Here is a 13,108-nt window from a genome sequence, read left to right on the forward strand (position 1 = left end):
ATGCACGCACACACACACACACACACACAAACACACTCACAAACACACACACACACACACGCATGCACGCACACACACACACACACACACAAACACACAAACATATGCACTCTCTCCCTCTTACTCATGATAATCTGTTCTGTTTCAGAAACCCAGATGCAGACTCTAGGCCTTGGTGTTACGTATACAAAGGCACACAGATCGCTTGGGAATTTTGCACTCTACCCACCTGTGCGACAGGTAGGACATACACACACACACACACACACACACACACACACACACACACACACACACACACACAGGCAAATACACATGCACAACGGTAAACAAAGAGTGGAAAAACATGTACTGTATATGTATGTATATGCAAACTGTAAATATATCACTAGGCTCGTGTACATGTGTCAATTTAACCCACCCAATTTATCGAATCGTCTTCACGAGTAGGTGTGAAGATTTTTAAGGGAAACGGCTCTTGTCGTTACGTGTATACATGGAGCGAAATTTGAACCGGTTACCTTGCCTTGGGCATGCGCAAAGACAACGGAGATGTGCTCACACCTTGTTTGTTTACTAACAACATCAACGTGGATCCGCATCGTGCACAGGCAGTGTAATGGCTAAAAGTTCCCTTCTTTCTATCAGTAGACTGTTCTTAACATTTTCTTTGAATAATCACTCAGACGGAAAGAAAACGAGTTGTATGTGTTTCAACAACGATAGAAAAACTGTGTTTTCTGTAATAATGAAGTGCTTTGAGAAACTGGTTTCTCGCCACATCAAATTAACCCTTCCCCTCACATTCGACCATAGACGTTAGGGCCCGACCGATATGGTTTTTTCAGGGCCGATACCGATATTTATGAAAATGGGAGGCCGATAACCGATATGTGCAACCGATAAATAGAAAAAAAAAAAAAAAAATTCTCAAATAAATAAAAAATGGCACACACTGACTCGAACTACCATTAAGTGTTTTTAATAGTAAACATTTTAAGTACAGGGAGCTGCCAGCAGCATTTGTAAAATAAAGCCGAACTTAACTTAGAATAACTTAACATAGAATAAAACTGGGGAAAAATAAATAAATCAATAAATAAATAATCATCAATGAAAAATAAAATCACTCCCTGCTATGAGAAATGAGTAAAACATCACTGTAGAACTACTTTGCAATGAACCATAGGCTGGTTTAATGCCCAAGCCTAATATTGCCAATTAAGTAAGAGACCATTATAGTGCAGGAAGCACAGCTGCTCGGCATGTTGCCCAGTGAGGCTTCTCCTGTTCTTTGAGTAGCACGTATAACCTAGGGTGACCATACGTCCGTATTTCCCGGGACATGCATGTCCGTATTTCACGTCCTGTCCCGGGTGTCCCGGGTTATTTTTAGAAAGTGAGGAAATGTCCTGGTTTTTAAAATGACCTTCTTTGGACCATTACATTTACATGCACTAGGGCACTGCCCACGGCGCTGCGTGTGACGTAGCCTAATCCCCGCCCCTATGCTGTCAGCCCTATTAATCAGAACGTAGACAACGTGACTGTCAGTCATACGCAAGCAACATGCCGAAGCGCAAGTGCTCGTTTACCGACGAATTACAAAAGAGTTTCCCGGCTTTCAGACCGGGTCGAGACAAATGGAAAGCCTTGTGCACAGTGTGCAAAGCAGGCACATATGTCTCTGTGTCCAATGGAGGTGCTAGAGATCTGAAAATCCACCTGGACACCGAGAAGCACAAAACAGCTGTCAATGTCAGCTGTATTGACTTTTACTGAAAAGCATTTTTAATAAACCAACTGTAAATATCTTGTTCTATCTATATTATATACCAGTATAATTGAATAATAATAAAATACTATTAAAGCAGCAGCATCCTCCACATGACCGCCCACCCCCCAAGGTGTCCTGGTTTTCCCAAATGAAAATATGGTCACCCTAGATAACCACCTCCTGATTCAAGAGTTTATTTTACGTCTAGTGGCTGTGCTGGGCTGCTTGTCTGCCTCTGGGTGGCGAGGTGAAACGAAAGCATTTAGGTATAATGTTTTCACGTCACAAATAAAGGCGAATTACAAAGAAGTATTTGGATCATTGTACCTAGCGCACATCAAACTCCCTACCGATCGGCCAAATGCCAGCACTTTGAGATCACACCAGGCGTGATTAAATGGTCAAAGAACCTGGGAACGAACAATAAAGAAACTAATAGACTGAACGTACAATGTGCCTTTAGGGCCTGAGTCGCGTTGCGTAGTCTTCATGAAGTTGTTTACCTAACACCAAGTTAGTTAGCGCAAGCTGAAATTAGCTACCAGAGATGCTGTCGTATCTCTGTAGCTACTTGCTGCTAGCTACTGCTAGCCTGTCTGTCTAAGCGTAACAAGATGTTACACCAGTTTGAAACCCAGCGACTGGCCAAAACGTAATTGTATTTAACTTAAAAAAGTTTGTCAATTGCCACAAAGACAACGAGACAGTAGAGGCAACCATTAATTTGAGGGACATTGCGACCAATCACCGTTGGTTCTACCGTGCTGGGTAACTTGTTAGGGAACAAGGCTCTCACCAGAGCCGTAGATGGGAATGTATAAGGCTCTGGCTGCAGATACTCGACCCTCTATGCTGGCTCTTACTCAGGCAGGCTATAAAGTAGCTAGCAGGCTATCAAGTAGCTAGCAGGCTCTAAATGGTTCGTCTCGGGAACAAACACAAACACGTTTTATTTGGTCTTCATTGACCATGGCTTTCAGTCCACCTTTCGTGTAGAACTACAGACACGTTCACGTTTCCATGTGGGGTTTTAACAATTACTGTAGTAGGACTATACACCATGTTGAGACTGCTCTATGGACAACCTTTTCAGTGAGGAGTATTCGCTGTCATTCTGGTTGTCCTTGCGTGAGCTAAGGTTTGTGTCATTATTACACAGATCAAATGGATCGGTTTCACAAATTAATAAAGACCTTGTGGTGCCGTGCTTCTGCAACGTTGACATATTGCAGGGGATATTGCTTCGTGTTTGCTTACCTCGAAGGAAATGTGTTTTCTCTGCTTCAAGTAGAAGTAGCAGCACCGTCCTTAGCCCCACTTGGCCGCCTAGAACCCGCTCACGAGTCACAGGGAGCGTGAAGGCACCCCGCCCCCAAACCGCTTGCAGCCTTGCGTGTTGATTGGTTGTATTCGGTGTGCCAAACAAATCAGATGCTGTGATGGGCGGGGCAACTTGGCAAGGCTCATGAATTCCAAGTGGCAAGAGCGGAAGGCGCGTTCAGAACGAAACGGCTGCAAAATTGGTTGTGAAAATTATATGAACTTATTGGTGGGAATTTATGGAAAGTATGGCCGATACCGATATCCCCAAAATGTTAAATATCGGCCCGATATATCGGTGTGGCCGATAATCGGTCGGACCCTAATAGACGTAGCCCTCCACTACGCACTGAGCCACCTGGAACTCCGTGGAACCTATATAAGAATGCTCTTCATTGACTACAGCTCAGCTTTTAATACTATCATCCCTGACATACTAGTAAGAAAATTAACTGCACTAGGCCTCTCCCCCTCCATCTGCACCTGGATAAAGGACTTCCTCACAAACCGCCCACAAACTGTAAAACTCGGCACCCACCTCTCGGCACTCGGCACTCCACTCGGCACTCCACCATCACGCTTAGCACTGGCTCTCCACAAGGCTGTGTACTGAGCCCACTACTGTACTCCTTGTACACTCATGACTGTACTCCAACCCATCCCACCAACACCATCATTAAATTTGCTGATGACACCACCGTGATCTGGCTCATAACAGAAGACGACGAATCAACGTACAGAGAAGAGGTTCAGAAACTGACAGTGTGGTGCTCAGACAACAATCTTTCACTGAACACCACAAAAACTAAAGAATGAATTCTGGACTACAGAAGGCAAAGTGCAGATCCCCACTCTACATCAACAGGGACTGTGTGGAGAAGGTCCACTCCTTCAAGTTCTTAGGAGCCCTCCTGACAGATGACCTCTCATGGTCTGCAGCGGCGCCGGAATGATTTCAGTGGTGGGGGGGCCAAATGCGCGTGCATGTGTCACTCTCCTTAATTTTTGCTATATCAATCGCGCGCATGCATTTTCATGAACGCAACCTACATCTACTCAGCTCTGCTACTCATCCTATAAATACATGTACAGTACTACAAAATAGCAGGCAGGGATACAATTGATACAAAGCCACCAGTGTGGCACCATTGTACTTAAAAAGCTGGTGGACAGCATGTCTTTGGACTAGACAAGGCCAGAAGGAAAGGATGCAAAGCCAATTAGTCAAATCAGGCCTACTCTTGATTTGAAAAACTAAATTCTAAATGTTCAACTAGAAAATGCATTTCCTGAAGGAAATACCAGTGCATGAAATGCAAAAGTTAGGAAAGGAAGAAGAAAAGAAAGAAGAGTGAAAGAAGGAAAGAAGAAAGGAAAGAAGAGTGGAAGAAGGAAAGAAGAAAGGATAGAAGAGTGAAGAAAGGAGAGAAGAGAGGATGAAGGAAAGAAGAGTGAAAGAAGGAAAGAAGAAAAGAAAGAAGAGTGAATAAAGGAAAGAAGAGTGGAAGAAGAAAAGAAAGAAGAGTGAAGAAAGGAAAGAAGAGTGAAAGAAGGAAATAATAGTTGAAGAAGGAAAGAAGAAAAGGAAAGAAGAGTGAAAGAAGGAAAGAAGAAAGGAGAGTGAAGAAAGGAAAGAAAAGTGAAAGAAGGAAAGAAGAGTGGAAGAAGGAAAGAAGAGTGAAAGAGAAAAAGAGAGTGAAAATATTGTGTGAAGAAGAGAGATTGAGTGTGAGAGAAAGTAGACTGAGAGGGATAGAGAGAAAGATGGAGAGATGGAGAGAAAAAAAGTAGAGAATGGAAGGTGTCTTAATGTTCCTAGTTACAGTTAAATTGAGAGGGACAGAGAAGAGGTTCCTTTGATTTGGCGCAGGTGTCAGTGAAGCACAGGTGCAAGCCAGTTTAAAGACCCTATTATGATGTCATAATGGCCCAATGCAAGTCAATGGGAAAATTTTGATTAGTTTTTATTTAATATCTTAAAAAGTATAAAGTTTAGAAAAGTGAAAAATACATAGCATAAGTGTCCTTTACAAGACCTACGCGACAAAGTTTGAATGTTTCTACGTTAAGCGGTTCGGGCTGAATTAATCGCAGAAAAAGGTAACAAGAATAAGAAGAAGAAGAAGAAGAAGCCTAGGAATAACAATACAGGGCATTTCATGCACTGTAATAAAGGCTTTTCTATTTCTATTCTATGCAATGCATGAGCACTCAAACGTATTTTCAAGCTGAGCTTCAGTCACAACATAGAAATAGTCGGTCAAAACCCACAGAAAGTAAAAAAATGCCCGGCATATGTTGTGCTGATGGATGCGACACCAGTCGCGAAAATAACCCAAATAAACAATTTAATTGGATACCAAAAGATTTAGATCGGCGGAATTAATGGTTAGCTATAAATGGTTGGTTGCAAATTATAAGAGACAACTAGCAGCTAACAGGGAAACCTGTTCCAAAAATCCAAGTCACTAAACCCAATGGTAAAACCGCTGCCGTTAATGCTAACTGGTATGCGAAATACTTATAGCTCACTGGTACCATAAAAAAAACAATCGGCTGCACTGTTTTGTTTTTAAATCGTTCAAACACCGTTAGTCTGACTGTCTACGTTCAGCTGACATTCTGAATGGAAATTGTTAATGAATGTTTCAGATCGCGATGTGTTTCGTATCTATTCTAATTAGCCAACACATTGACCAACATTCTGAAACATCCATTAACATACACATTTGCCACAAACAATGTTAGGCTAACAGCCCATGTTAATAGTTCTGAAATAATGTTCTCTTACTTGTTGCCTTTGTAACTTGTTGTTTAATATTGTGGAAAGGATGTTAGTGAATGATTCAGAGCATTTTAAATGGCATCACTTTTGGTCTTGTGTCTTAATTTTCTTAAAACAATTGCAGCTGAAAATAAAATTAGTCAAATAATAACCAATAGCTTTAGTAATTGAGGGGGAAAATAGGCCAAATGGTAGGCCCAACATTTAGAATGTAGTTTTTAAAATCAAGAGTAGGCCTGATTTGACTAATTGGCTTTGCATCATTTCCTTCTGGCCTTGTCTAGTCCAAGGACATGCTGTCCACCAGCTTTTTAAGTACAATGGTGCCACACTGGTGGCTTTGTATCAATTGTATCCCTACCTGCTATTTTGTAGTACTGTAGTCCACAAAAACACCCTGAAACAACTTGTATCTCACATACTTATGCCACCAACGGAATAAGCAGGCCAATGGCAACAAGGCGCACAGTCCTTCCTCCCTCACTTTAAAAACCACCAGCCGCCACTGATGGGGATGGATTGTGTACAAGCGGTTGGGTCATCTCCACGCAGTCACGCATGCGCATAACACTCCCTATGAGTGGATTCCCTGTCACCGCCATCCCAATGTTACATCGGCCTTATTTGACCCACCCTTTTTGAGCTGAACGATCGGGGTAGACCACCTCTCTCAAAAGGCTCAGACATCGTCAGAAAAATGACCGGGTCAAATTTAGGCGTGAGCTACATGAGGCAATTATAAGCGAATTATGAGCTTTTACCGGCTTAAACGCGATTTGGGTGGGTTAAATTGACACATGTATTCGGGCTTAGTGTTCTCCCTGTTTAAACTGTTTATTGTGTGTAATCACATGTTGATGGGTCTGGTGTATACCACATGCCATATGCTCTCTGTTTGCTCCCATTCTATGGAGTCAAACCCATGTACAGCTGGGATGTGTGTGTGTGTGTGTGTGTGTGTGTGTGTGTGTGTTTGTGTGTGTGTGTGTGTGTGTGTCTGTGTGTGTTTGTTTGTTTGTTTTTATTCTGTGTGTATGGGTGTCATGTTTTTTAGATTTTCCTTTTTCATTGATGGAAACTTAAGCGTTAAAAGAGCATCCCACTCTCTCTCCCTCCTCCAGACCCCAACCTGGAGTGTGTGCTGGGCACGGGCCGCTCCTATCGTGGGACGGCGGCGCTCACTAAGAGCGGCTCCAAATGTCTGACCTGGGACTCGCCTGCCGCCTCACGGAAGTTCTACACCGCCTGGAGACCCGACGCCCGCGACCTGGGCCTGAGCAGCCACAACTTCTGCAGGTCAACACACACACGCACACACACACACACACACACACACACACACACACACACACACACACACACACACACACACACACACACACACACACACACATATGCACACACACACACACAGACTCACTCACTTACACACACACACACAGACTCACTCACATACGCACACACACACACACACACACACACACACACACACACACACACACACACACACACACACACATATGCACTCACACACACACACACACACACACACACACACACACACACACACACACACACACACACACACACACACACACATACACACACACACCCACAACCACACACACACACCCACAACCACACACACACACACACATACACACACACACACACACACACACACATCTGACTGTTCTGTGTCTGTCTGTAGGAATCCTGATGGTGATCTCAGTCCCTGGTGTCACACCTACAAAGGCACCAAGTTGACCTGGGAGCTCTGCGCCATCCCCAAATGTCGTGAGTACACACCGTCTCCATAGCAACGTCACGGTGACCCCAGCTGAGGTCATTATGGCCTGTCCCGCCAGCTATGAGTGTGGTATGGCATCAGCCTCCAGCTGCCTTGAACTGTAATGACTAATGGTCCATCTTGAAATCATAAAAGTGATTATAGAATGTGATGAGAGAGAGAAAGAGAAAGAGAAAGAGAGAAGAAATGAGTGAATGAAAAGCACAGTTAAAATGTGATAGATAGATAGATAGATAGATAGCTAAATGGATAGATAGAGAAGAAAAGACTGAGGGGAGGAAAGGAGTAAAAGATGGACAGAGAGATACAGAGAGAGAGAGAGAGAGAGAGTAAGCGAGAGAGAGAGAGAGAGGAAGGAGCGACAGGGAGGAAGAGAGAGTGAGAGAGGGAGAGAGAGAGAGAGAGAGGAAATGAGAGCGAGTGAGTGAGAGGGAGAGAGCGTCATCCCGATGAGTCCTTGACTGCGGCCTGTACGTCCGATGCAGCATAAACCCTTGTAAGAAATGAAGGAGGTTTCTTTGTTTCTGATGCAGCAATCTTTATTCTAGTAATGTGCAGTGACGAAGCAGCCTTACTCCGGATTCAGCGCTGTAGGACTGAATAACAAACATCCACAATTCAAGCCATATATACTGTTTTTAAGACCACTCCTAGTCCTAGGCTTCTAATGTAAATGACCTAGGCTTGTAATGCAAACAGGTCTGGCAACCTTTTGTTGTTGTATCTGATAATCTGGTTTCTCTGTCTGAGTCTGAGATGGTTCTCAATGGCCTCCCCCATTCCCATACTATGATTAATTGCAGTCACTCACACCTCAGTTTGCTTCCTGACCCCAGGTGTCTGAGCAATACCAGTGTGGGGACTTTTCCTTTGTGACCATGATAAGATAACCCTTTTGGATATTCTGCTGGTGGTCACAGCAGCTGCTTGATCATGAATCTTACACCCTCTTATGCAACAAGGGCCTGCGAATGCGAGCTACTCCCAAAGCAATCATCTGTCTCCATGGTAACGCCACAGAGGATGTTGTGGTCAGATTGGACCCCCCTCCCCTCCCCTCGTTCATAAGGCTGACGAGCTGTCTTTGGCTTGACTGGGGATGTTGGGGTCTAACCGAACTCTTACTTCATGCACAAGTGTGTTTTGCGGTGTGTGAGTGTTTGAGCTCGCATCGAAGGGTGTGCGCTGTATGCCAATGATGTCAATTGGTAATTGGATGCAGGTGTTTTCGTTTGTGTCTCTATGTGTGTTTGTGTGAGTAAGTACTGTGTATGTGTGTAAGTGTGTGTGTGTGTGAGAGGGAGAAAGACAAAGAGAGAGAGAGGGAGAGAGAAAAGAGCCATGTATCAATTGCAGCTTCTTTTTAATCTACAGCGAGGACTTCCTCCACAATTACCACACTTGGTCCTAGAGCACCAACCACCAATGACAACAGAGGTATGTTTGCTTGTTTGTGTGTGTGTGTGTGTGTGTGTGTGTGTGTGTGTGTGTGTGTGTGTGTGTGTGTGTGTGTGTGTGTGTGTGTGTGCGGGTGTGTGTGTGTCTGTGAGTGTGGGTACAATGCTGTGTGTCTCACAAAATTAAGAACTGTATGTGTATGTGCGTGAGCATGTCAGAACTATGTGCTTTCTGTCTTACTATCTATCTTTCTTTCTATCAATCTATCTATCTATCTATCATGATCAATCTATCTATCTATCTATCATGATCAATCTATCTCTCTCCTTCCATCGTCTCGTTTGCTCTTCCTGTCTGGCTATCTTTCTGCCTGTCTCTCTCTGTCTGTCTCTGTCACTTGTTTTCACAACTTTATTGACATGACAAGAATTCTTGGGTTGCCAAACCGTGTGTCCATGTGTAAATGTGTAAATAAATTGGTTTCTTAACAATAAAAATGACATCAATATTGATTAGAATAGAAGAAAATTAGAAAAATGAATCAGTATTGATACTAGAACTAAAAAAGTTTAAAAAGAGTACAAAAAAAGTTGTCTGCACCTTATCCACTTTTAAATGATCCTCTCTCTCTCTCCCCTTCCTCAGGAAGCTGTGGTCAGCGGGCTGCTCCAGGCTCTTCCTCTCTCTCTGCTCCCTCGTTCAGGATGCGAGGAGGCAAGGACAGTGACATCAAGGAGCAGCCTTGGCAAGCGGCCATCACAGTGTACCGCCCCAGGTCCAGGGCACACAGCTTCCTGTGTGGGGGAGTCCTCATCAACTCCTGCTGGGTGCTTTCAGCCGCACACTGCTTCCAGGAAGGGTGTGTGACATGCTCTTCATATCATGTGTGTGTGTGTGTGTGTGTGTGTGTGTGTGTGTGTGTGTGTGTGTGTGTGTGTCTGTGTGTGTGTGTGTGTGTGTCTTGTGTAGGGGAGTTCTCATCAACTCCTGCTGGGTGCCATCCGCTCCACCCTGCTTTCAAGAAGGGTGTGTAACATGCATATTTTAATGATTTTATGTATCATGAGATTTTAACTCTGTGTGTGTGTGTGTTCGGTCTGTGTGTGTGTGTGTGTGTGTGTCTGTGTGTGTGTCTGTGTGTGTGTCTGTGTGTGTGTGTCTCTCTGTGCGTGTAGTTTTGCGGCAGACAGAGTGCAGGTGATTTTGGGCCGTACGTTTAGGCTGGAAAACTCCAGCTCTGATCAGATATTTGAGGTGGAAAAGTACTGGATCCATGAACAGTACATAGATGAGACCTATGACAATGACATCGGTGAGACACACACACACACACACACACACACACACACACACACACACACACACACACACACACACACACACACACACACACACACACACACACACACACATACAAACACACACGTAAATATAACCACATACACCAATAAATATAACCACATATACCAATACATTTTTTTAACAATATAATGTTGACTCTATGCTATTATGAAGCAGCCCTTGATGAACAGAACCAATATTGAATAGAAAGGCTCTGTATGACATTCCGGGTGGAATATACAGTGGGACCCCATTTGTCTAGCAACACTAGAGTTGTTGTGATTCTCTAGACATGTCAGCACATGTTACATAGTGTTTATAAAGGTGTTATGTCATGTGTTATGTCAGGTGTTATAACAGTCTTTGCCAGCTGCCACCTCTGTCACTTTGTACATTGCATCTCTACAGATGATGTAATGGTAAAAACTTAATTGCGTTATAGATGTTGTGTAACCAGGAAACATATAACAATAGTATACTAATAAACTATCATTATAATAGTTGTATGTTTGAAGTTTTCTGGATGAAGGCATCTGCCAAATGTGTATGGAGTGGTTATAAGGGCTTTATATGAGGTGTTATAACAGCATGTGCCCTCTGTGCTCTGTGCCTGTGCTGACAGCCCTGCTGAAGCTGAAGAGTGAGAGCGGCCTGTGCGCTGTCCACAGCCCAGAGGTGCTGCCTGTCTGCCTGCCCGAGCCCTCACTCAAGCTGCCAGACTGGACCGAGTGTGAGATCTCTGGCTACGGCAAAGAGCACGAATGTAAGAACACACACCGTCTGCCCACTTTACATACACGTAGGTGTGTGTGTGTGTGTCTGTGTGTGAGAGTGTGTGTGTTATATTCTGAGTGCTTTTGTGCCAGTGAAGTAATATGACTCCTCTCGTCTATCCACACTCCTCTCCTCCTCTCCTCTGGTTCTCTCCTCTTGTCCTCTCAGTCTCTCCATTCTACTCGGAGCGGGTGAAGCAGGGGCGCGTGAGGCTATGGCCCCGGGACCGCTGCGTATCGGAGAAGCTGGCCGGCCGTGAGGTCACTGCAAACATGCTCTGTGCTGGAGACACCAGAGGGCTGGACGACGCCTGCAAGGTAAGATCGGCCATCTTTCCTGTCTCTCTCTCTCTCCTCTCTTTCTCTGTCTGTCTCACACACACACAGACACATTCACACACACACACACACAAACATAGAGACATACTTACACTCACACACACATGCATATGTATACACATGGGTAATAATAATGTAAGCATTAAAATGAAATGAAAATAAAAACTTCTCTCTCTCTCTGTCCCTCCTCCTCTCTCTCCCTCTGTCCCTCCTCCTCCTCCTCCTCTCTCTCTCTATCCCTCCTCCTCCTCTCTCCGTCTGCAGGGCGACTCTGGAGGTCCTCTGGTGTGCTTCAGCGACGGGCGGATGACTCTGATGGGGCTCATCAGCTGGGGAGATGGCTGTGGCAAGCCGGACACCCCAGGAGTCTACACACGCGTCACACACTACATTGACTGGATCTCCAGCAAGATGAGGAGCAACTGAAAGCACACACACACACACACACACACACACACACCAAATACATACAATTACACAAACGCACATACATCATGACCTAAGGACGATCTGACTCCAGGTACACTCATAGGACAGTCTGCTCAGTGACTGGCCAACATTAGGTAGCCCGCTGTAACAGCCCCCCTCCCCCACCCAACCGAGGCCAGTTTCCCCACCCTGTAACCCCCTATGCCTAAGTGCCCTATGCAAGCTCTTACAGCCCCTCCCCCCCAACCGAGGCCAGTTCCCCCACCCCGTTACCCCCTATGCCTAAGTGCCCTTCCTTCCTCAGAGACCCAGCCCTCTAGTTGTGTTCTGCTTGGTCGGCCCTCGCTCCAAACGGCCCCCTCATCCCCTCAGCAGAAACCAAATGAAAGGCCTCCTTTAAGGAGTCCAGTGTGCTGTGGGGGTCAGTCGGGGTCCATCTGGTTCATTTCCTCTTCTCCTCTTCTCCGTCTAATGTGAGACAGCAGAAGTACGAGTTCCTCTCGTTCTTCCATGGTTGTTGGCGGAACAAGACTTTTAGTTCCTCTCGTTCTTCCATAGTTCCTCTCGTTCTTCCGTCAGTGAGATTCACCTGTGTGTGAAAGAGCGATAGCTAGTCTCTAATCTGCATCTGGGATGTGGATGCCTTTAGCATGTTGGTGTTTGATTAACACTTGATGCCTTGTAAAAACTTGTCTTATTCACCAATCATAGTGCAGTTTAGCTCTGTATCTCTGTCATGTGCAGATGTAATGGTAAATGGACTGCATTTATAAACTGCTTTTCTACTCATAGAGCACTCAAAGCGCTTTACACATTAATGCCTCAGACATCTACCCATTCACACACCGATGGCAGAGGCTACTATCTAAGGTGCCAATCTTCCCATCAGGTGTCAGTGCCTTGCTCAAGGAACCACTATCGCCTGCGTCTCTGTATTCTCTGCTGAGCAGATCCATAGGAAAAAGCATTAGAGCCTAGTCTTAGCCCAAATCTGGTGTAGCTGAGCCGGATCAGAGCCTAATCTAAGCCCAAGTCTGGTGTAGCTGAGCCGGATCAGAGCCTAATCTAAGCCCAAGTCTGGTGTAGCTGAGCCGGATCAGAGCCTAATCTAAGCCCAAGTCTGGTGTAGCTGAGCC

The 13,108-nt window shown here is 44.9% G+C and overlaps 1 protein-coding gene across 1 annotated transcript in view; it reads left to right on the forward strand.

Annotated features, from left to right (window-relative positions):
- plat (plasminogen activator, tissue) overlaps positions 1–12,130 on the forward strand; it is a gene marked incomplete at its 5' end in the record, with an annotated part of 14,535 nt that extends 2,405 nt beyond the window's left edge. The window contains 9 exons of the mRNA XM_080852676.1: positions 149–240; positions 7,004–7,178; positions 7,594–7,679; positions 9,067–9,129; positions 9,736–9,949; positions 10,266–10,402; positions 11,054–11,194; positions 11,374–11,522; positions 11,808–12,130. Coding sequence (XP_080708802.1) covers positions 149–240; positions 7,004–7,178; positions 7,594–7,679; positions 9,067–9,129; positions 9,736–9,949; positions 10,266–10,402; positions 11,054–11,194; positions 11,374–11,522; positions 11,808–11,969 — 1,219 coding nt within the window. The 3' untranslated portion in view covers positions 11,970–12,130. The remainder of the gene's footprint in view (positions 1–148; positions 241–7,003; positions 7,179–7,593; positions 7,680–9,066; positions 9,130–9,735; positions 9,950–10,265; positions 10,403–11,053; positions 11,195–11,373; positions 11,523–11,807) is intronic.
- Between the last annotated feature and the right edge of the window lie 978 nt (positions 12,131–13,108).

This window comes from Sprattus sprattus (assembly GCF_963457725.1).
Source record: "Sprattus sprattus genome assembly, chromosome: 15".
NCBI lineage: Eukaryota > Metazoa > Chordata > Actinopteri > Clupeiformes > Clupeidae > Sprattus > Sprattus sprattus.